This window comes from Lathamus discolor, chromosome 2 (assembly GCF_037157495.1).
Source record: "Lathamus discolor isolate bLatDis1 chromosome 2, bLatDis1.hap1, whole genome shotgun sequence".
NCBI lineage: Eukaryota > Metazoa > Chordata > Aves > Psittaciformes > Psittacidae > Lathamus > Lathamus discolor.
Window position 1 is genome coordinate 102321593 of NC_088885.1, and position 22664 is coordinate 102344256.

General features: G+C 35.8%; 1 protein-coding gene across 1 annotated transcript in view; it reads right to left on the bottom strand.

The window, feature by feature from the left end:
* DOK6 (docking protein 6) overlaps positions 1-22664 on the bottom strand; it is a 243200-nt gene that overhangs the window by 30504 nt on the left and 190032 nt on the right. Inside the window, exon 7 of the mRNA XM_065669341.1 lies at positions 10746-10863. Coding sequence (XP_065525413.1) covers positions 10746-10863 — 118 coding nt within the window. The remainder of the gene's footprint in view (positions 1-10745; positions 10864-22664) is intronic.

The following is a 22664-nucleotide window of genomic DNA, read 5'->3' on the forward strand; positions in this document are numbered from 1 at the left end:
CAGCCGACCAATAACTCACCCCACTCCCCCCAGCCAAGCATCGACCGATACCTCCTCCAACCCTGCCGTCCCACCAGACCTTCCGGGGTCACTCCAAGTTACATCATGGGCATGACGTGCTGTGGTATGGAATACCTCTTTGGCTAGTTTGGGTCAGGTGTCCTATCTCTGCTTCCTCCCAGCCTCCCCTCCTCCCTGGCAGAGCATGAGGCTCAGAAAGTCCTTGGCCAGACCAAACATTCGAGCAGCAACTGAAAACATCGACGTTATCACCACTGTTCCAAGGCCAAAAGATCAAAACACAGCACTGTACTAGCTCCTAAGAAGGAGAAAAATGACTGCTGCTGCTCAACCCAGGACACTTCCACCAAAATGGCTCTACATAATTACATGGGCCACTAAAGAAATGCTCAGAAGTGGGAGACCCGTTTACGCTACAGTGATCTGTAGACATGAGTTATAGGGAAAGATTTTCATCTTGTCTAGGTCAGCAGAACTTTTTTCTGTTTTTCATGAGCAAGGATGACTTGCAACAGCTGAAGACCAACGCCTTAACAACAAATTAACTTCTCTTTCTTGTCTATTTATGAAGGTTTTCTTTTACATTGAGCATGGTTTTGAACACTTAATCAAAATGAATAAAGCATCTTATATTCATAGCAATGACACCATTCAAATTTTCTGTACATTCTACCTTTTTATAGTAGTTATACACTAGCATTAATATCATGCATGTCCTTGGCAACATTCCTCATTTACTTCAGCATAAGCAAAAAAAAAGTCACACCTTTAAGATAACAGCTAAATTGTCCCTCTCCCTGGTATTTTATTACACAATAAACACCAATGCAAAATTTATGGCTCATTCCTACAGCTCAATACAAGGTTTTAAGTACAACTAAGGTAATAACAGCACGTGAAGAGACGTCTTGAGCCCTTTATATTTCTTCAGTCTCAAGATACCTTGGTGCTAGTCCAAAGCATGAGCATAAGATGGAGTAATTAAATTCTGGTCAGCAAATCAGGAAATAGTACAAAATAATAAAGAGGCTCAAGAAAAAAATCCCCTTTTCCTCATTCTTACACTAGATGAACAGAAGATCTATGGTCTAGAAGTTACAAGAATTTTGCAGCCACAGGCATTGAGAAGAGACCTACTCTAGTGCTAGAGAGCCAAAAGACATTACTTTTGCATACAAACCAGTATATATTAGGATTGAAAAATCACTCACCAGTACAGGTAATGTTCAGTATTTGCTGGCTCCAGCCCTGCTCCCCCCACTCCCGCACCCTATTCATTTGTTAAGAATGGGTTGTCTTAGTTAATACATAGTGACAGTTAGGAGAAAAACAAGACTCTTCACAAACAGATTGACACTTAAAACAAAATGCACATATTTGATCAGAGGAAAGTGTTTTTATAAGGCATGAAAGGGATGAAAAACTGCCAAGCTATTTCTCAGAATTAAATACCCGCTCTGGTGAATGGCGAATAATGAGACAGTTGACAAGACTGAATGAAATACATTTCCATTTCCTCTCTCAGAACAGGTTATCTATCATAAAAAGCTTGTGACATCAAATGTTTGGTGATGATAGGAATGTCATCTCACAAACAGAAGCCCTGCAAACATGCTGAGACATCCTGGAACAGTATAACAACAGCAGTGGATAAAGAAAAAAGTAGCCAAAGCCAGTTTCCTTTTGTACATAGTAGAATGAGCCTTGTTATCGAATTCTGTTGAATCACATTTCTATAAATGTCTATTAAAATCATTTTTGCTAATGATTTGCTCTGATGGTGATTCTGTGAGTGATGCCAACCACTCATTTTTGCAACAATGGAAATGTGGCAAAATGAGTTAAAAATGAAAATTTGCTTCATGCAGTTTTCACTAATTTCCATGAAGAAGAACCATGACAATTTTATGTAGGTATAGTGTGAAAAGAATAAAGGCAACAGCATTTAAATGCTGAATTAATGAAATGCAAAACCAATAAGCAATGTTCAAAGCCAGGGGAAGAGTAGTATCTTTCTTGGAAGCTGAAAGCAAACAACTGATCAAAATTATCTTTTAATTTTATTTCATTCAGAAAAGATAAAAACAGTGGTATAGCTATAACTAACTAGCCATGTGTCTTCTGTAGGTTGAAAACACTTATGCACAATTAGCCAATTCTCAGCTAAGTATTCATTAATAAAGTAGATGCTTTGCTTTAAGTGCATGATGATAGTGACTGTAAGTTGCACCTAGTTCAGCTCATATCAAGCAGTTCTGGGAACAGCCTGAGGTGACTATACACAGGTCAACAGAGTTTGCAGAATAAAAAGGAGAGTCATTTCTGGCAGTAGAAGCCCCCACCGAGGATGATCCCCAGTGACAGAGGTAGTTTGGACAAGACCCTGCCTTCTACCTTAAATGAGGATGAAAGTACAAGGGGGACAAGAGGCAGAGACAAAATGCATCCTTAGTTTCTCAGTCAACACCTCCTGGGCAGAACTGTCCCACCAGCACAGGGGGATAAGCTGTGCCTCCTCATGCAGGCTGCTGGTTTTCCATCACTTCCTTGGGCTGGTATAAGGGATGGCATTATTGCACATGGGAGGAGGCAGGATGCTTCTGGGAATGCAACCACCCATGCCACATTATGTCACATGCAGTACCTCGTCAGAGAAAATAACTGCTATAGTCCATCTGCATGTAAACTTGGCCTAGTGACAATAGCATAAATAGTAGACTCATTAAAGAAAGTAATAAGGATCCTTTCATTTTATCCTCACTGTCCAATTAAGGCTGTGAAAAGTGAAAAGCCTCATCCCACTTAGGACTTCAGTTCTCCCTGCAGTTAGGATAAGTATGGCTTTCCAGTACACTGCTTTGCTATTCTGCACTGAAACCTCATGTGGACGTCTTTTGTTAGAGGTAGGGAAGTACAGAACCTTTGATATTTATAATATGAATTCCACAGTGTACAAATCCAGTTTCTACCAAGTCCTTCCTCACTTGTCTCTCTCCCAGTCTCATACTGCATTTTCCTTTCTTCTATGCAGCTTTATAACAGAGTATTTAATTTGCTCTTAAACTCAAGACAATGAAAGGCATCTTCAAAGAATTCTGAAGGATAAACAAGTATCCAGCAGCTAAAAAGGAAACTCACTTCTAATATTCAAACATGGAACTGCAAGAAGCAGGCAGACTTTAGTTTTGGAAAAGATGAAAAACCTTCACTTTGTTGAAATCTTGCTAACTCCACATTGGTAGGAAATTCCCATTGTTATTCACAGTTCTTACTTCTGTGAAATTTGTCTTAGTTTCTTACAATGTATCATTTTGAGCAAGTAAAAAGTTGGCAGGATATAAGAATTCATCACAATGAAAAGGCTTTTTTGAACATACAGAGAATGGAAGCTATTCTAAGATTTATTTTTTTAGCATTTTTTTTAATCTCTGCTGAATAATACTATAATTTTTTAATCGGTTCTGCACAGCTGAAATTCAGTATGAAGTTATAAAATATATTCTTATGGCTTGATTAAACTGAGCATACTGAATAGGGTGTCCATTTTGATTAAATCGGCCTTACCATAAAAATACATAGGTCTGTACTAACAACTGAATGTATGGCCTGTGCCACAAATATTGTCACCATAATATCGATGCGTATTAGTAAACTGAGATACACATAAAAGACAGACTTACAGAAACTTAAGATTAATGTATTCGAGATCTTACAATATTCTTTCCATAACAAAAGTATTTTAAATTTCATAACAATCAAATAACAGGCAGGTAGGCTAATATTAAGTCATTTCAGACAAGCAGTTAAATAAATATTTATATGATCCCATTTTATGTCATAAACATTAGAATGTGTCTGGGGTTGGATCCTTTTTCCACTTAAAGTAGAACACCAATTACTTGAAATCCTTGTGCTTGGCTTCTTTCCCCATTACTGCTGGCAAAGCTGGTACATTAAAATCCCCTCACTCTTCCCATTACATAGATTATTTAAAAAACTTACATTGTTTGTAGATTTTTAAAAAAATGGTGAACATATTCTATAGAAGTGTCAATTTCAATAAGTTTTACTTTCTTTAAAAATAATTAATCATTGAAAGAAAAAAGAAGTACAAACATTTTCTGCAAAATAGATACTAAAGAAAATACATCAGTCTTACCTAGGTATTGATGGGGTTCTAAGCAACCTGATCTAGCTGAAAATGTCTCTGCTTATCAAAGGGGGTTGGTCTAGATGACCTTTGAAGGGCCCTTCCAGCCCTTCAATATACTATTCTATAATTGTATGACTTATTTATTTATGTCACAAATATGTAGGCTTCCCCTGCCCCAAATCGTTTTAAAGCGGGTTTAATCATCCATGACATTGAGTAATAAGTTGATTAGAAAATCTGGTTAGTCACATAGAAATATTTCATTTAAAGCTACAAAACTGAATTGACAGTCTTCTTGATTCTAACACAAAATAAGATAGTGGTGAAATGATTTAATAGAAAAAAACCCAGCATTTTTCACAAAAATTGACCTTTGACAAGTATTTCCATTTTCTTTTTGACATAACATAGCAAATATTTCTTGTTCAGACAATCCCATACCAGCTGATAGTTAGCATCCATGGAGCTGGTTGTGCCTTTTCTCCCGCTACACTTCAATTAACTACTGCTGTCATGATACAATGCAGGACCTTGAATTTTATGATACATCAGGGAAATCAAATGACTGTAGCATAACTATAATTAGTCTTAAGTTAACTGAGGGTAAAGGTTCCTGGTTTCTGTTCAGTTAAGCTAGGGGCGAAGGCTGATTTGTTTCTCATACTAACAGTGAGAAGTTAGTGTCATCACATATTCATGAAGTCATTAAGGTAAGACATAAAAAGATATTTGTGTAGTTTGTATCAAAGAACTTATATTTGTTGGCTTTTTTTGTAGGGGAGAGGAGGCAATCAGACAATATTTAACTGCTGTTCTTACACTGTTTGGGCTTTCAGTTGTAAATTGAGACTACAGAGACTTCTACGCTTTCTGGTCTAGCAAAGAATAACCTCATTGACAAGTGATCTCACCAGAGGATCATCTTTTGAGAAAAAGGGCATCGCACTATAGGGCTTAAATGAAATCAGAACTTCTGAATTTGACAGCAGAATATGCTTTATCAATCTTTTTGGCTCCCCTCCCCCCATTTTTCCTGGCTCATAACTGCAAGAACATCTTACCTCAGCAACCATTTATCAGAATGAAAGGGAATCTGTCAAGATACTCTTCAGAGCTTGTCAGTAATGCTCTTAATTAGCTATACCAATCACTGTTGAACAAAATGAGGTTCTTCTTTACTAGTTTCTGAGTAAGACACTTCGAATTTCCAATATGGCATTTAAAAATCAGTCTAGTGATGCACTATTTTGCACAGAATTTCAAAGCTTAAAAGAATCGAATCTACCCCATAAGACTTGAGAAGCCACATAATACAGGCATTTTATATAATGTAGTTTCTACTCAGTAAGTATCGTGTTTCAGGTGTCCTTTATTCATACTTCAAATTTTATAGGCTCCATTTACTAATGTGTAAGTCCTGATGAGATTCAGCAAAGGAAATGGGAAGGTGGCAGGCTATAAAGCATTTCAGCTTTAGCTGCTGTAGACGCTTAGTGAAACATTACTGAGTGATCAGGTTTATGTAACAGATATATTCTAACGTTTTATGCCATTCACATTATTCTGGCATCAAGATTAGATCGGGAAATGGATTCTGTACTCTATTGCTGGGCATCTGAACAAACAATGGAAACGCCAAAATGACAAATGTTCTCCAATTCACTTTACATGTTTAATTTGCAGAGAAATGCAGAAACCCACACTGGAAATTCCTGCAGGATTAGCTTAGGGGGGTTGAACAGGATGATTCAGACCCTTCTAAATACTTAGCAACTCAAATATTCTCTCATTATTTTTAATGATATATCAGAACTTCTACTTTTAAAAGGCCGAAAACTTATGTAGCTGGAAGAAATCATACATGTACAACTGTCTCCCTTGTACATGTAAAACCTTTCAGCTGGACAGGTTAACACTACATGTTATTCTACTTAAAATATTAGAAAAGGAAGGAATGATGAGCTCCCACCTAACAAGGCCAAAAGACAAAGGGCAATGCAGGCTTGCCCACTGAGGCCAAGATGAGCCAGAGTTTCCCTCTGTTTTGATTTTCAAAAGCACATTTATGTTTCTTGCATTTTCAGTGTGAAATACAAATTATAATTGTATATCAACAGCAAAATTCCTACAGACCTCATCAAGGCCTGTTTTTATTTCAGTCTAGATTTGGTTTTGATCATGTACTTAAAACAAATGTGTAAGATGTTAGTGATGGAATTCTGATACAAACACATTCCTTCACATGAGTACTCAAACGAAAATGAATGGGCTTGCTTATGCGGGTAGGTGTTCACCACTTTAAGTATGATCACAAAAACAAAGTCTAAATAAGGAATACAAACCAGACTCAAATACAACTGGGGTGATTGAAAGCAATTCTTAATTTTTAATTTCTTGGAGAATGGCCAGACTGTAATTAGATTTTCTGAACATAATTTCCTCAGGGATTTCAATAACTGCAATACAAAAAGCTAATGCAGGTTTCCATACCAAAATTTTATTTAGCCTTATTCGCTTAATAATACACAAACTGACTGTGTGTAAAATCTGTACTATCCAAATTCCCTAGAGCAAAGACTACAACACTATATTTCAGCTATCTGAAAATTCAGTCTGTAATCATTTTCTTGTCCTAAGCAAATATAAACTCTCAAACGCAAAATTTAAGTAAATGTCATGTATTAATGCTATGCATTACCTTGGGCTGTTTAAAAAGACGTGCTTTGTTTGTCAATATTTAGTATCTTGTGAAACAGTGCTAAATCTTATCCCAGGAAGTAACCACAGACAATGAGTTGAGGATACATACAGTTTCTCTTTTTTTTTTTCTATGCTTACATGGCTCTTGTATTTTTCTCCTTCTGAACAATGATTTCAGTTCACAAGGTTACTCTTGACTTGCAATTTTTGTGTTTTTGTAAATCCTGATGTATAGAAGAGCATAACATAGCAATGAATGTTTATTTTATGTTGGGCTTGAGTACTTTACAGAGCTATTATTAATGAAAATGTACAACACATTTAAGTCTTACTCATGCAGGCACAAAATGGGGTGTATATATATTTTATGAATAATAAATAAAAAATATTTTATAAGAATAAATTATATACAATTTTCTCTGTTACTTAAACTATAATTAAAAATCTGTACGGATTTTTTTTTTTTCATTTCTTAACTGCAATTAAAGGCAAGATATAGATTATCGATTTGCACACTTTAGAAAGAGGCACTGATTTATAAAGCTATGGGTATCAGCTGGGATTTTAAGTGAAATCACTTCAACACAGAAGTTTAGACTACAATTTAACCTGATGCCTTAAAAAACTTTGTGCCATTTTCTGGCATGGCAGCCATTCCCCTTTTTATTTATGCGGTACTGGGGCTTGCCACATGCCTGATGTCCCATTGGACAGACAGGAGAGGCAATGCACAGCTCTGAAAGATCACTGTGTCAGCTACTGAGGCCCCCACACCACAACCTCTGCAGTGGCTGCAGATCATAGATGGAAACTGTCAGACCTGCAACACTATCTGCAAAATCTGAAGTGAATACTTGTAGCCGCCCACCAAGTCATTCCTATTGACAATATTAATTAGACAATTAAACTACTATTTTTATCTTGGCAGAGCAACCAAGAACTGAAAGAGTGCAAGGAAGAGACAAATGGAAGAAAAGCTCTATAAAAAGAGAAACTAGCCCACCTCATTTTAGGATATTTTGTGCAACCTGTGTTTCTTTACTACTATTGTTCTGTGTTTTAATCTTTTCAGGTCTTTACATGTAAGTGTTTTCATGGGCAAACGGAAGATGATAAACCCAATAGCCATTTATTGAATTGCCATTTCCCATGTGAAATGTAGTCTTTAAAAAAAGAAAAAAGCAAACCACACAAGCTCCTACTTTTTTACTCTACAGCATATTCATTATCAGATCAACTCACACTACTAATTAAGTTAAATTTGACTGCTAAATAACTCCCGAAGAGCCAATTTATCTAAGGTAGCATGAGCACATATTCATTTCTCCTTATACATCACCAGCTGTTATTAATTCGATTCTAGTCACTTCAAACTGCAAGTTTGAAATAATTGCCACTATGGAAACACTTTTACAGTATACTTAAAAGAGAATTAGGGTGTTACTTTACTGATATTGATAGTAATCTTAATATAGGTAGGTAGAGACCACTCTAGTTATTTCATTTTAGAGTTTGTGAGATATTCAAAAGAATGTGTAGAATTTTCAAGTTCATTTCTTGAACATGAAAAGCTTTGTCATAAATACACATGATGTGCAGACATGAGTTTGACAAATAATCTGGAAGAGGGTATACTTAGATTAGATAGTATGAAGAAGTTCTTTACTGCGAAGGTGGTGAGGCACTGGAACAGACTGCCCAGAGAAAGCTGTAGCTGCCCCTACCCCAAGGATAAGTTAGGTTGCTTTGAGCAACCTGGTCTAGTGGAAGGTGTCTCTGCCCATGGCAGGGGGGTTGGAATTAGATGATCCTTAAGGTCCCTTCCCAACCCAAACTATTTTATGATTCTATGATTCTGTGATTATTCCCTAAAGAAAACATATCCTTCCTGAAGGTATAACTCACCTTTTCAAGCTCACAGTGGTAGTAAATGATTTTTCCATCTGCAACAGCTACTCTCATCTGGCTGCTGTACTAATATGAGGGTTGAAGGTTGCTTGCAAACTTCTCCCTCACTGTCTACTTTCCACCCACATCTTGAAGCATCCTGTGGGCTGATGCTTTGACAACTGGTAGATATCTGCTGTGTAGACTATCTGTATGAACAGGTATTAGGAGGAAAAGGTGTACTTTGCTCTCCTTTCAGATTCTATACAAATACACTGCATTTAATTAGTCATTGCAGCAGCAAGGTTCAAAGATATCTTCATTACAGATAATGAATACTCTTGCTTGTAAAAGGTTTGCAACCATAGGGAGACAAAATTGTCCTCTGGATGCATTTCTTAGACCACTGATAAAACTAAAATAGTCTCTCCTGAAGTCAACAACTTTCCTCAAGTTTCAGTCATCATAGTACATGTAAGAGAAATGAAAATCTTATGTTCTGAAATATTTGTCTCATGAATAAAATCTGCATACTTCTAAAAAGTAAAATTATTGCATTTTTAATAATACACTTCCAGTATGTTACATCCTGCAAAGCTAGTTGGTGTAGATAATAAACTATTACTTGATATAGCAAGTTTTGCTTTCCTTTATGGAAAAGGCCATTTATATGAATCAAAAGATTGTGAAAATGAACAACATTCCATATATTTATCTTCATGTATACCATAAAACATTTACTACTTTTCTGCCAAAGGCAAGACCTATCAAGATCATAAGGAGAGGAACTCTGACATCTCTACAAATAAACTACTTTTTTTCCTTTTTTATTGTGATCATGAAGAAATACCAGTCATATGATGAATATTTTAAAAGTGATCTGAAGCACAACTTTTTTCACCAACGACTTCTGGAAGATTATTTTCTTTTTTCTGTTACTGGTATTTAGCTGTAAGACTATAACCATGATTAGAAATTAAATTTATCTTTATTGTATGGGTGATGATGGGAAACACATGTTGTACCCTTTAATGAGTCACCCATTGAATTCACAGCTCCCCTGCTGATTTTAATTTACGTGATAATGTACAAAACAAAACACTTTGTGTCTTTCATTTTGATACTGCATTTCACTTATTTTAATGAAAATATGTACTGTGTTTTCTTGCATTGGATATTCTTGTTTTTGAGCTATCTAAATGTAAATTGCTTATGCAAACATTATTAAAAGTGAAGTGAAATGAAATCCTTAAGCCCCTTTCAAGTAATACAAAACAACGCATTTATGGTAGGTTGTTATTTTTAAAAGTGAACATAATACAATTAACTGAGGTCTACATTTTAAATGTAGCAATGATTTCAGTTTCCTAAAAGGTACAAATCACTTTCACCTTAAGCCCAGTGAATCATCACCATTATCATCAAATTATATTAACTATAGCATTTAAAGTCTTAAACAAATATCTTAGAATCTAAACAGGTGAAAAAGAACTGGAAGCACAAAAGGATGGTATGTATACAGAAGAACTGCAAGTTAGTCAAATCAACAGTTCTTACATATTAATCCCAAGCAAATTCACCACAAATAGCTCTTATTCCTAGAATTATTTTGTTTAATCTTGCAAGTCATAGCAACTTTATGTAGATTTAATTGGGCACCCTGAGGTTGCCCAAATACATACACAAACTTATTAGAAGAAAATACTAAAACAACCTGACATTCATTAGCTACTGAGAAGCTACATTGAGCCAAATTGCCTACCCAGCTTTATGTGGTGATTCTGGGAATTATTTTCACCATTACTTTACAAAATGACTAAAAGAAACCAGTTTTATGTAAATTTGGGAATCCTGCTGAGGTTCTTGACAATTGACAAAAAGAAATGGAGAGAAAACAACCAGTGCAAATAAAAAGCAATTTTCATGAATTCTGGTCAAATGGAAAGAAGCTAATGGACATGGCATTTGCTTATAAAGAACTTGCCTTGTAAACTGTAGATTTCTCCAACGCTGTTCTGTCGGGTGATATGATGCCAATACGCACTACGAGGAAGTGAGATCGACTTGGATAATGTCATTGGTTCAGACAGACTGGTCTGGAGCTAAAAACCAAAGCAAACATTAATGGAAGATCACACATAACCATACTTGACAGAAATTCTCAAAACTGTAAATTGAACGGATGTTGTTATGAAGACAGTATTTCCTGAATTTCCATTGCTGTTATACTGCTCTTTAAGCTGTATTATAAGCATCAGAACTGTGAATGCTCAGGAAAAGGCTGCAAAAATGTATTTGGGTATATAGGCTCATTAGCACAGGTTAATTAAGGGATAGAAATATCTTCCTATTTATCTGCAGCGATTCTTGTTGCTTTCAGGATTTTGTTATTTTTTAAAATGAAAACGACAGATTAACATATGCCTGAAATCTTAAATCCCTCTACAATTACATTTCTTTGTGGCCATTTAACCCGCATATTGGATTGAATACCCAGAAATATTCTAAGAGAAAATCTGAGACAACCAGCAGAGAATTAACAATGAAGAGTCATTAATCCTCTAATCCTCCAATAAAGTGGAGCCATCTCATCGCCAGTAGCAGGATATAGCCTCAAGAGTAAATTTTCCCAGTCCAGGGGACTTTGTGTAACTGAAACTGTGAACTGCATGCTAAGTGTCCATTTGTGCAAGAGCTATGGCACAGAAACCTGACAGAAGGAATGTAAATTTATTAGAGAGCTCTGTCTCCAACGGACTATGGATGAGAGTGAAAGACTAGGCTAAGCTATAAAAAAAAAAAACAACAAGGATGGAGGACTGTGCATCCTGGACATCCTCTTTGGATATACCTGTATAACTTATGTTTTTTCTCTCTAGAAGAAAAGAGAATGCAAATATTTTGTATCACTGGCATTACAGAAGATAAAATACATAAAAATAGTGGTATCTAACATATTGCGATGATTCTCTGGGGCATAATTTCTTCAGGGGATGTCTGGAAGAATCAACACTGAAGGATTAGTTATGTCTGCAGATTTACAGTGGAAAACCTCTTAAGATCAGGAAAGACACCAGGATGATGAGGGTAATACTCTGAAAGGGTGTGCCTAAAAAACCCCACATTTTCTGAGCTCAGCTATAGAGTAGAAGGTATTTAAGGTCTGGATCCTTTACCTCAGACTAATGATTGAGTCCTAGGGATTCCTCATTAAGGATCATGATGCCATATTAAAAAAAGCCATTTTTATATGTACAAACTCATGCTATTTTGTAATAAAAATCTCCCAACTTTCAGAAACTTTATCCACCCAAAGAGCTATATTTCATTTTTGAGTACTAACACCCACTGACGTGTGGCAGATATTTTGCTTCAGATCAATCTGCTGTAATACTTGCATTGTTTTCTTAAGAATTATAATCAAAATTACTTCCTGTCTACAGTTAATGTCTTTTCTTCTCATTTAATTTGTCAGTGATGCAGATCATTACTGAAAGCTATTCCATATGAAGTGAAGAGCTTGCAGAAACATTTGCTTCATTAAAAAAGTTCCAAATTCTAATCACGGGAATTCTATTTTTAGGGAGACTTGAGAATTTAAAGTTTATTGATGCAGAGAATTTCCTTTATTGTGGAGATCAGAGTAATAAAAAATCTTCTAAGTTATCTTACCATGTTAGTATATTAAAGCTAACAAGGGTAACTTTGTTGAATAATAAAAACAAAATCATGTAACTTCAATACACAGATGACTTATTAATAATTTATTCACCAAAAAGGTAAATTACAGTTTTGAGTCAATAGGCAATATTTTCTATTGGAATGAATTCTGGAAAAAAAAAAAAATCTAGCAAAGGGAACCATTGTGACTGTGGTTAATTATAACAAAGCTAAATCCATGGACTGATCTGGTGGTTAAAGTTATATCATTATTCCTGCTCTGAGATGATTAGTTCCTGCTTGGTTTGATCTGGGAATGAATTTTAAGCAATTCGCCCCCTCTACTCTGCTATGGTGAGACCCCCACCTGGAATACTGCATCCAGCTCTGGAGTCCTCTGTACAGGAAGGACATGGACCTGTTGGAATGTTTCCAGAGGAAGGTTACAAAGATGATCAGAGGACCAGAACACCTGTCTATGAAGGCAGGCTGAGGTGGTTGGGGTTGTTTAGCCAGGAGAAGAGAAGGCTCTGGGAAGACATTCTTGCAGCTTTCCAGTACCTAAAGGGGGCTTATAAGAAATCTGGGGGCAAGTTTCTAGCAGTGCCTGTAGCAATAGGATGAGGGGCAATGATTTTAAACTAAAGCTATATTCAGACTAGGTATAACAAAGAAATTTATTACAATGACTGGTGAAACAGAAGAGGTTGTTCAGAGAAGTTGTAGATGCCCCATCCCTGAAAACATTCAAAGTCAGGATGGATGGGGCAACCTGTCCCTGCCTGTGGTGGGGGGTTGTACTAGACGACCTTTAAAGGTCCCTTCTAATCCAAACCATTCTATGATTTCACTGAGTGTTTTTTTGCAGTCTTGCATCTATGAACTGACCTTATCACTAGGTATAGAAATATAGAGAAAAGTAAAAGCATTATACCCAACTAAACATATATAATACATTAGCATATATAATACATTAACATTAAATAAACCATGCATCTAGAATGATTTTTCTACCAATATTTCTCAAATCTGATTAGATGTTAGGAAATGCAAAAACATAATCCAGACTTTTTTCCCCAGTTTAAGAGGGAGAAAATTGATAATGTAATTAGAACTTGGGTAAAAAGAAAAGTAGAAATGCATATATCAAACCCACATCAACTCGATTTTTTTTGTATGTGTGAATAAAAAGTCCATAACTGAAACATTTTTGTTATCTGACATGATATACCTAGCAGTTAGGTTTCCTCCAGTTTCCTCCAGAGTGTTTCTTTGCTAAGATAACTTTCACGCAGTGAACATTACATTTGTTTCCTGTATCCAAATCCAAAATAACAAAAATATTAACTCATACGAAGCCTTTGCATTGTCAGTAACAACTTTATAATTCTTAAGGACTAGTTGATTAAAATAGAAATAAAAATATAAATCTATTAATGTGCTACTACTGTAAGTAGTTCCCCATATTTTTCATTATTGTTCTTTTGTGAGACAAGGCTTAGGGTAAATTTCCTTTTAATTCCCATAGGCTATCTCCATTGACTTGAATAGATTTTTCACTCTGATATCAATAATGAATATAATTCCAAGAATGGAGCCTGTTAAATGTATTAGGGTTCTGAGCTTTGATCTGTTTAGCATATTATTCTCTCATTTTCCTTTTGCATTAAAAAAGTCAAAATGCTAAAGGTGACAGAAAATACATTTGCCCTGAGAGAAGAACTGAACAATATACAGTTCATTCCATTTTTTAGCCTGCAACAAAGACAGTTTTTTTACAGATATGTTCTGAAAATAGTTTACTTTATTATGGATAAAACCGCCAAAACAACAAAACCCAGCCCATTTCACATTCTTCTGAAACACAATAAAAGAACTAGGTCACATAAGACTAATAAGAATTGTAGTATGGGAATATGAATTAAATACCACTATTCAGATTTTTAATTTCTTTATAATTCAAAATAAGTTTGCTTTGTGTGTTATGCCTTGAAAAGGAAGAGGGGTCAAAAAATGTATTTAATTTCTCAAGTGTCCATTAGCTGACAGTGGAATAGCACAGGCTCTTCTCACTGGTGTATCTGCAGTGAAAAATTACTAAAGAATCACAATCTAAGAGGGTAGCATCTTGAGGCACCAGCTCAGCTATCAATCAGCTCGGTTAGAGAACAAGCAGGATGAAAGAAGTTTGTGTGCTTGTTTTAATAAGTTTTCAGAAATGACCAGGAAAAAAGTGCCATGTTTGCCTTTTTTATAAAAGCAGATGCTGTTGTCCCATGTTCGACTTCCGTGCTATGACACATAGACCTATTCTCCAAAAAACTGTTTCCATCCAGTACTACAAAGCTGATTATTTGTTCTTTAGCACAGTGTTTTGCCCAGGTTTTCATCGAATTTGATTGTGTCATTCTAACATTTTTTCCAACTTGACATTTTGAATTCTGTCTCTTCATTGACCCACTTTCATATTTTCTTGTAAGTTCTTGACGTCTAATAACTAGATTGTTCCTTGATTCAGAACTTCTAGGAAGATATTGAAAACTGGATCTGGGTTATATTCCCGTGCAAGTCCAATGAGAATGTTCCTTATTTTGGTGATGTGTTACTAGTAATTACTTTCTGGTTATAATTTCCCCATAACCTTTGTTCATAATCATTTAGCTTGCTTAGAAAATAGTCATGTGTTACTTGGACTATGTTCATTACTTTAAAGTGCCTACTGTTAATAGAAACAAATATAGGCATCAGCATACTATTTATTTGCTAAGCATTGTGTATGTTTATTTTTACATTTTTATCCAGCCTGCTCTTCCTGATAGAACAGTCTTGGCAAAAACCCAATCAATACGTGACCTCACAAGTCTTCTGAAAAGACTTGTAAGAAAGCTAGCTGTGAAAGTAATTTCCATGATTTCAACCTTTGTAATTCTAGCATTCAGGTTTTCAGTATCTATTCTAAGTTTATTATGACCTTTTAGAGAGGTTTTTAGTCAATTACGGAGGAAAAGTTCTCAAAATAACACCACCACTCTTCAGTGCCAAGGTGGATGATGATTATTCTTTGGTGGTGGAATATCACTACTTATGAATAATAATAAAGCAATGGTGAAAGAAAAGCATTCTGAAGGGAGATTCAATGGGGCTAGTTTTTGGTTGGTGTTTTTTTTTCTTCCTTTCCTAATCTCCTTGGTCACACTTTAAAGAGAGAGGATTGTGACATTTTTCTTCTTTCCTTTTCTGGCAGAAATGTATTTGGTTTCTTTTCTTTTCCTCTCTTTTTTTTTTTTTTTTTTACTTCCTCTAAAAGAAGCTCATAATAGATCACTTTGTTTTTTGACAGAATGGATTAATGTTGGAGAAAATTAGCTGAATTCTACAGTGCATTGGGATTATGTTTGTTGAATGTTAATAAAATATGCGTTTTCACTCATATTTTGTCACAGAATTATGGTTCTGTTTAATTCATGAAAGAAGTTTCCTGTCTATGGAATCTATACCAATTACTGTGAGGGGAGAAAGTCATGTTCTTAGATCATTACAAGGTTTGAGACATTGTAATATACATAGGCAATATATGAAACACTTTATCTAGTTTTCATCGCATAGAAGTGTTCATTAATATCATAGGAGATGATGCCAACATAAACAGAAGTGAGACTGTTTCAAACCTAACTATACATTAGGTCTTAGTGAATACAAACACAACTAAATAGTAGGAGTCTCTAAGACTCAGGAGAAATTGCAAGGAGGTTGAGATAATTTCTTCAATAAATACATATATATGTGTGTGTATATATATGACAAAGAATTCAGTATTGCACAGGCATTAGTTGCAGATATTGATTGTCCTTTCTGGTACAATGAAATGGGGGCTTTTATGAAAGAGAGGTGCTAGATGAGATGAAGGAAAAGATTTTGCATATATTGCTGATCTGAAAATAAACAGCATTTGAAGATAAGACTGTGTGGAACTATAAAATTTCTCTCAGCGGTATCACCCAGAGAAAAGTCTTCAGGATTTAAAAGTAAAAATACAGGATTTTTGAAGGTGCGTAATACTGATACAATTGCGAAAAGGTATAGCCATTTCCAGGTGGGAAATGAGGAGGATCAGAGCAAAACCCACATAAAACTGAAAAACAAAATACACAGTAACACTACATCCCTACACATTTTAATAAAGTAAAAAATGGAAATAAATCAGTTGTAGAACAATTCACTGCATTGACTCAAGAATGCTTAAACTGAAGGCAGATGGTATAGAATGCACTGACAGGGATCAGCTTAAACTGTAGGGTATTAGCTTAACTTTCGAAGATATGTTCTAGGGGTCATTTGGCTCTAGCAGTTCATTACTGAAATGTTCACTTACAGCTTTGCCTCATTTCAAAACCAAGCAGTGATTTATGTGCATCATTATGAGTGTCTGCTAGTAGGCGATATAAAATACAAGACAATGATGTGAGGGCTAAGAGGAGTTCAGTGAATTAAGGAGTTAATAGTAGCCAGTAAAGTACAAGGGATGTTATTAGGTTTGTCAAAACAGCACTGTGACTAGGAGAGGCCCTAAAGATAGGAGGAAAGCCAGTGATACCATTATTTTCAAGAAGGGCAAGAAGGAAGACCTAGGGAGCTACAGGCTGGTCAGCCTCACCTCAGTCCTTAGGAAGACGATGCAGCAAAAAGAAGGTATGCTTGATCAGTTTGATACTCTTCAATGATGACTGGCTTGGTATATAAAGGGAGAGCAGTGAATATTGTCTACTATGACTTCAGGAAGGCTTTTGACACTATTTCCCCTACGATCTTCAGGAGTGTTTCCTGGGGAGTTCAACATGAGATTTATGGTATTCCAGAAAGTTCTCTTTCATGATGTTTGTCAAGCCACAGTTAAAAACAGTGAGGCTTGCCATCAATGATGACTTACAGTCTCGTCCTCCTTCCTGTCTGTTTTTTTCTCTCCTTGCTCAGCTAGGTATTCCTCTCTTTGAAAAAGCTGCTTGTGCCTGACCTCAACCTTATATGTTTTCAAGAAGATTTCAAAGTATGCTAGTTTTTTCACAGTGTTGCTTGCCAAAAGATAAAGGTATTTGGGACACTAGAAGTCCCCAGTATTTTACTTGACAGCACTGGAAGGACAGCCTTTCTGACTTCATAGAAGCTGCTCTGGCCAGTTTTAGAGCTGGTATGGAAAAATTCTTGGCATGAAAAATTGTCTCTCAGAAGAGAACAGACTTGAAAACCTCTTTCTACCATGTGGCAAGAAAGATGAAATAAGGATGAACTCAGAATGATCCCAGATGGGAAACCTTACCCGAGTAAGTTAGGAGCTGCAAAACTGGAATTCTAAGGATTACCTAAGTATTTTGGCAAAGAGGTATAGAATCTGTATTAAGTGTGTTCACTGCATAGTTATTTGAATTTCATTATTTCTGATAAACCAAATGTCTTGGACCTCACAGGCTTTCTTATGAAGTTTTTCTTTTATTATTTAAAACAGATCAGTAGTTTCCAATTACACACATTTGTGGAAATCACATTTCTTTTAGCTATTTCATTTCAGTACATAGAAATTGTTGGTACCAATGAACTTTAATAAAATGACAAGAAGACAATTTTCTGAATACTTGCTGAAACAATAATCATCAATAACCTTTCATGAATATTCCTTATTAAGCTTATCAGTGCTTGACTCTCATATTCAGTAAAACACATAGTCTTGCTGACCTCTACTTTCTGACATTTTCAGAAGTTAGTTTTATATATCATACAAAGACATTTCAATTAAAAAGAAAAAAAAATAGCAAACCCAGAATACATAAAAATGACTATCATGTAATAAAGTCCTCTTAGCTGACCCTTCAATACCTTCTAAAAATAACACATTTTGTTACTTTTAACTATTTAGTTTTAAACATTACAAATGCATCTTGAATCATACATTGTTATACACGTGCAAAGCACATGAATGTACATGAATATAAAATATTAAGTTTTAGCTTTGAAATATGCTATGCTTTTGTATGTAGGGCTAAAAAAAATATGCCTGTGCATATGAACACACACGTACACATATTAGTTTAAAGTAATTTATTCATATTTCATTTAATATTTACTTTAGTAGCTCCATTACATTTGTGGGCTCTTCACAGACAGAAAACTGACTGAGAAGCTGGTATATAAAAATAAAGGGCTATTTTTTCCACTGCGTATGCTCACACACATGGTGATCACATCATGATCATGTAAATAGATAGATACAGCGAGAGAATTCTTGACATTGCTCAGTTTTAAAATTGCAATAAGCAATAATTCAAAAGCAGTGCATACTATTCTAAATAAATATACATAACGTATATTTCGATTGGTTTTTTTTTTTTTTTGGTCCAGAAACAACTTAAAATGAGAGACAAGACTCACAAATCACAGTCCAAGTTTGTGCATATAAATGAAGCTAGTGAATTTTTGCTTTGTTACTGATGCTAGTTTACTAATGTAGCAAAAATAGAAGCAAATCAGGAACCCAGATTGGAAAGGGAGAAACATATAAGTGTTTGTAAATCACTGCATCTTGCATCAGCCTAATACATCCTACAGCTGGCAACCTTTCTGTTTTCATTTCATTTTCAGACAGTAACTCAGGTGGGTATTGGGGTGCGTTTTTTCTCACTGGCAAAAGTTGTTTGGTGTAGTAGAAGTTGTAGATGCGTGACCAAATGCTGTATAACTCAAGGCTTTTGAAATCTATGGTTGCTATTTAACAGAAAAATCCTTTGCCCCTGTGCTGGTAAGTTCCAGCTTCACGAAACAAAGGAAACAGAATTATACCTATTGCCATGGAAATCTGCAACTCCATCACTTTTTTTCTTCATGTACTACAAAATGTATATAAAGGTGATCACTGAACAATATGTGGGAAACATTAGAGAAATGCCATCATTTTACAAATGATTTTACAAAATTTCTCATCTGGTAGCAATTTCAACTTTTCCCACTGTGTCATTCAAGGAAATGATTAACAATAATGAGGAGACCACAATGTCTTTCATTTTTATAAACAAGAACCTATGCTGATTTGTCATTGGATTTTGAATCAGACACATATATACATATGTAGAGATACACATTCAACAGCCAGCCATATAATCCCATATGAATCATGTCTGGCTGCTGCTTTTATGGAAATGGATTCTGACAGACTGAATATGTGATAAGACTACCAGCTTTTACCCTGAGACAGTCATAAGTAACAGCGATGTATGCTTCCATGATAGCATGGAAAATCTTCATTCGGCGCTTGCTGCTGAATACTGTAGAAATGAAACATTTAAAAAATAGCTATTCCTGCAGTTTAGAGAGGTCAGTACTCTAGTAATTTTTAACATCTTCATCATCAACATGGGCAAAGGGACCAAACCCACTCAGCAAATTTGGGGATGACATCAAACTAGGGGAGCAGTCAAACACCCAGATGGGCAGGCTTCCATTCAGAGGGACCTCAGCAAAACAGAAGAAAGGGCTGACGGGAATCTAATGTTTACTCAGCTTTAGAAAGAGAAGGCTAAGAGAAATCTAACTCTGTTTTTTTTTCTCTCTCTTCTTAAAGATATGTTGGAGAGAAGATTGTTACCAGAGATGCACAGTGAAAGGACAAGAAACAGTAGTCACAGGCTATGGCAAGGGAAATTCAAGACAGACTTAAGTAAAAATTCTTCACAATGAGAGTTGCCAAGCACTGGAATCAGTAGCCTACATTCTTGGGGGTATTCAGAACTTGTCTGGATAAGACCCTGGGTAACTCGATCAAGTTCTGATGCTACCCCTGCTTTCAACAGAAGATTAGGTGAGCTGACCACCAGCGGTCATTTCAAATGCCATTTTTTTCTTATCCTATATTCAATGGATTTGAAAATCTGAGATCTAATGACTCGTGCTATGCCAGTGCATTGACCTGACATTATTTTGCTTACTGTAGTAGTTGCACATCTTTACACAATATAGCTACTGTAGCAAGTGAAATAATGTCAAATCAACAGTACAGGGTCTGTACTTTCTGTATCACTGTTGTACATTTCCCCTGAACCAGATTCCTGCACAGCTGATAAACAAAAACTGTTAGCATGGGTGGCATCATATGGGATATCAGTAACATAAGAACAATGACACACAGCTGGGAGGAAACAGGAATATAAACAACCCCTATCTGGCCAGGCTTTGATTAATACATATTCAAAGACAGCTTATATTTGGAAAAATGCCTTTATTTCAGATATGGCCTTTTCAGATACTCAGTATAGAATCATAGAATAGTTAGGGTTGGAAAGGACCTTAAGATCATCTAGTTCCACCCGCTCCTGCCACGGGCAGGGACACCTCACACTAAACCATGCCACCCTGGCCTTGAACACTGCCAGGGATGAAGCATTCACAACTTCCCTGGGCAACCCATTCCAGTGCCTCACCACCCTTACAGTAAAGAATTTCCTCCTTATATCCAATCTAAACTTCCCCTGTTTAAAGTTTTAACCCGTTACCCCTTGTCCTGTTAGTACAGTCCCTAATGAAGAGTCCATCCCCAGCGTCCCTATAGGCTTCATCCCTGTTGTCTTCAGTCTAAACATAATCAGAGAGATTATTATAAATAATTTTCATGTTAAAAAAATCTGTCATCTTTAGAAAAAGAATGAAAGCAGAAGAAAAAAAGTGAAATTAAGAAAAGGGTCAACTTCACCTAATTTTTGTCCTACCACCAGGTACCTGATGAGCCAAAGCACAAAATGCACAGGAGGGATTTACAGAGTAACTTTAGGACTATTCTGAGAATTTCTGATCCCCTCACAGATTATTACTTTTTATAATTTTCCTAGTCTCTGAAAAGAACTGTGCCCCTCTGTAAATCAGTGATAAAGAAGTTTCTTATTAATCAGAGACAATGCCTTAACTATTCTCCTGGTGATACAAAGAACTCATGAACAGAGCTGCTGAAATGGAGGAAGGCCTTGCTTAACAGCAGACACAGAATAGTACTATAGTTAAAAAAGACAGATGAAAACCATGTGAAAAATAACTTTTTCAGAAGTTCTTTTTCTGTGAATAAGTAATTGACTATGATTCAGGATTTGTTTTGGTGTTGTTCTGTTGTTGTGCTATTCCTAGCATACAGCTGATTACTCTATGACCTTAGGCAATTCATACCCAGCTGAATTTGGCCTTATCTTTCTGTGCCTCATTTTACTCATTAGTATAATTATTATAATAATACCTGTCTCCTGAGAGCATCAGGTGCTTCATCAGCTATTATTTTTGCTAATAGTAATAGGAGCTCTATAGGCGAGTTTAGTTCATTTTACAAGAAACAGTTTTCTTAAAAATAGCAGATACGAGATTAACAATAATTAAGCCCATGGAAGAACTAGCGTGAGAATTATTTTTCTACTAATACTTAAGTCAACACAGCCTGCTTCTCTGTTGAGGGAGTTTGATGACATAAACCCACCAGCACAAGCAAGTTGCTTTAAATATACACAATACAAAAGAAACCTTCCCTTCCATATTAAATGCTTCTCAAAGTTTAGTTAAGGGGAGTGCTGGGAATAGCCAAATAGGGTTAAGTCAGGCATGCTGCAATTACCATATAATTACATCTGCCTTTCCTCATTTATCACTCATATCACCCACAGCTTTTAGCAAAAAAGACTGCTAATCAAATCATCAATTTTGTTCAGGGAAGGTTCTTTGGCTCTTCACTTTCTGCATTTTCTAGAAACAAATATGAATTTCAACATGACAGTGCCTCTCCAACTACTTTCAAAGCCCACAAACGTGCAACATTTTGCAAAATATGAGAAAGGCAAAAAAAAAAAAAGTTAAAATAAATGATACCTGACTTCCAAGAAATATGCTCTTTAAAAATTTCCTAGAAATGTAGATAGGTGGCTCCTTAGATTTTTAAAGCTTCTATGTGCTAAATTTTCAGGAGGAGCTGCATGTTCAGATACCTTACTATGCAAAATCTTTGCTCTGTTGCATTTAAACAAACTAACCAGACCCTAGCTGCCTAAATCAGAATGCTCACAGTACAGCACAACTGCATACAAACATATAAATGAGGTGAACAGAATGTGGAAAACAGCTTTCATAGGATTCATGCATGCACAGCTTTAGGATGGATTCATAAGATGGAGCAGGCTCCTTGCAGATAAGAAAGTGTATTGTCTCAGTTATGAGACACCTCTGTGAAGCT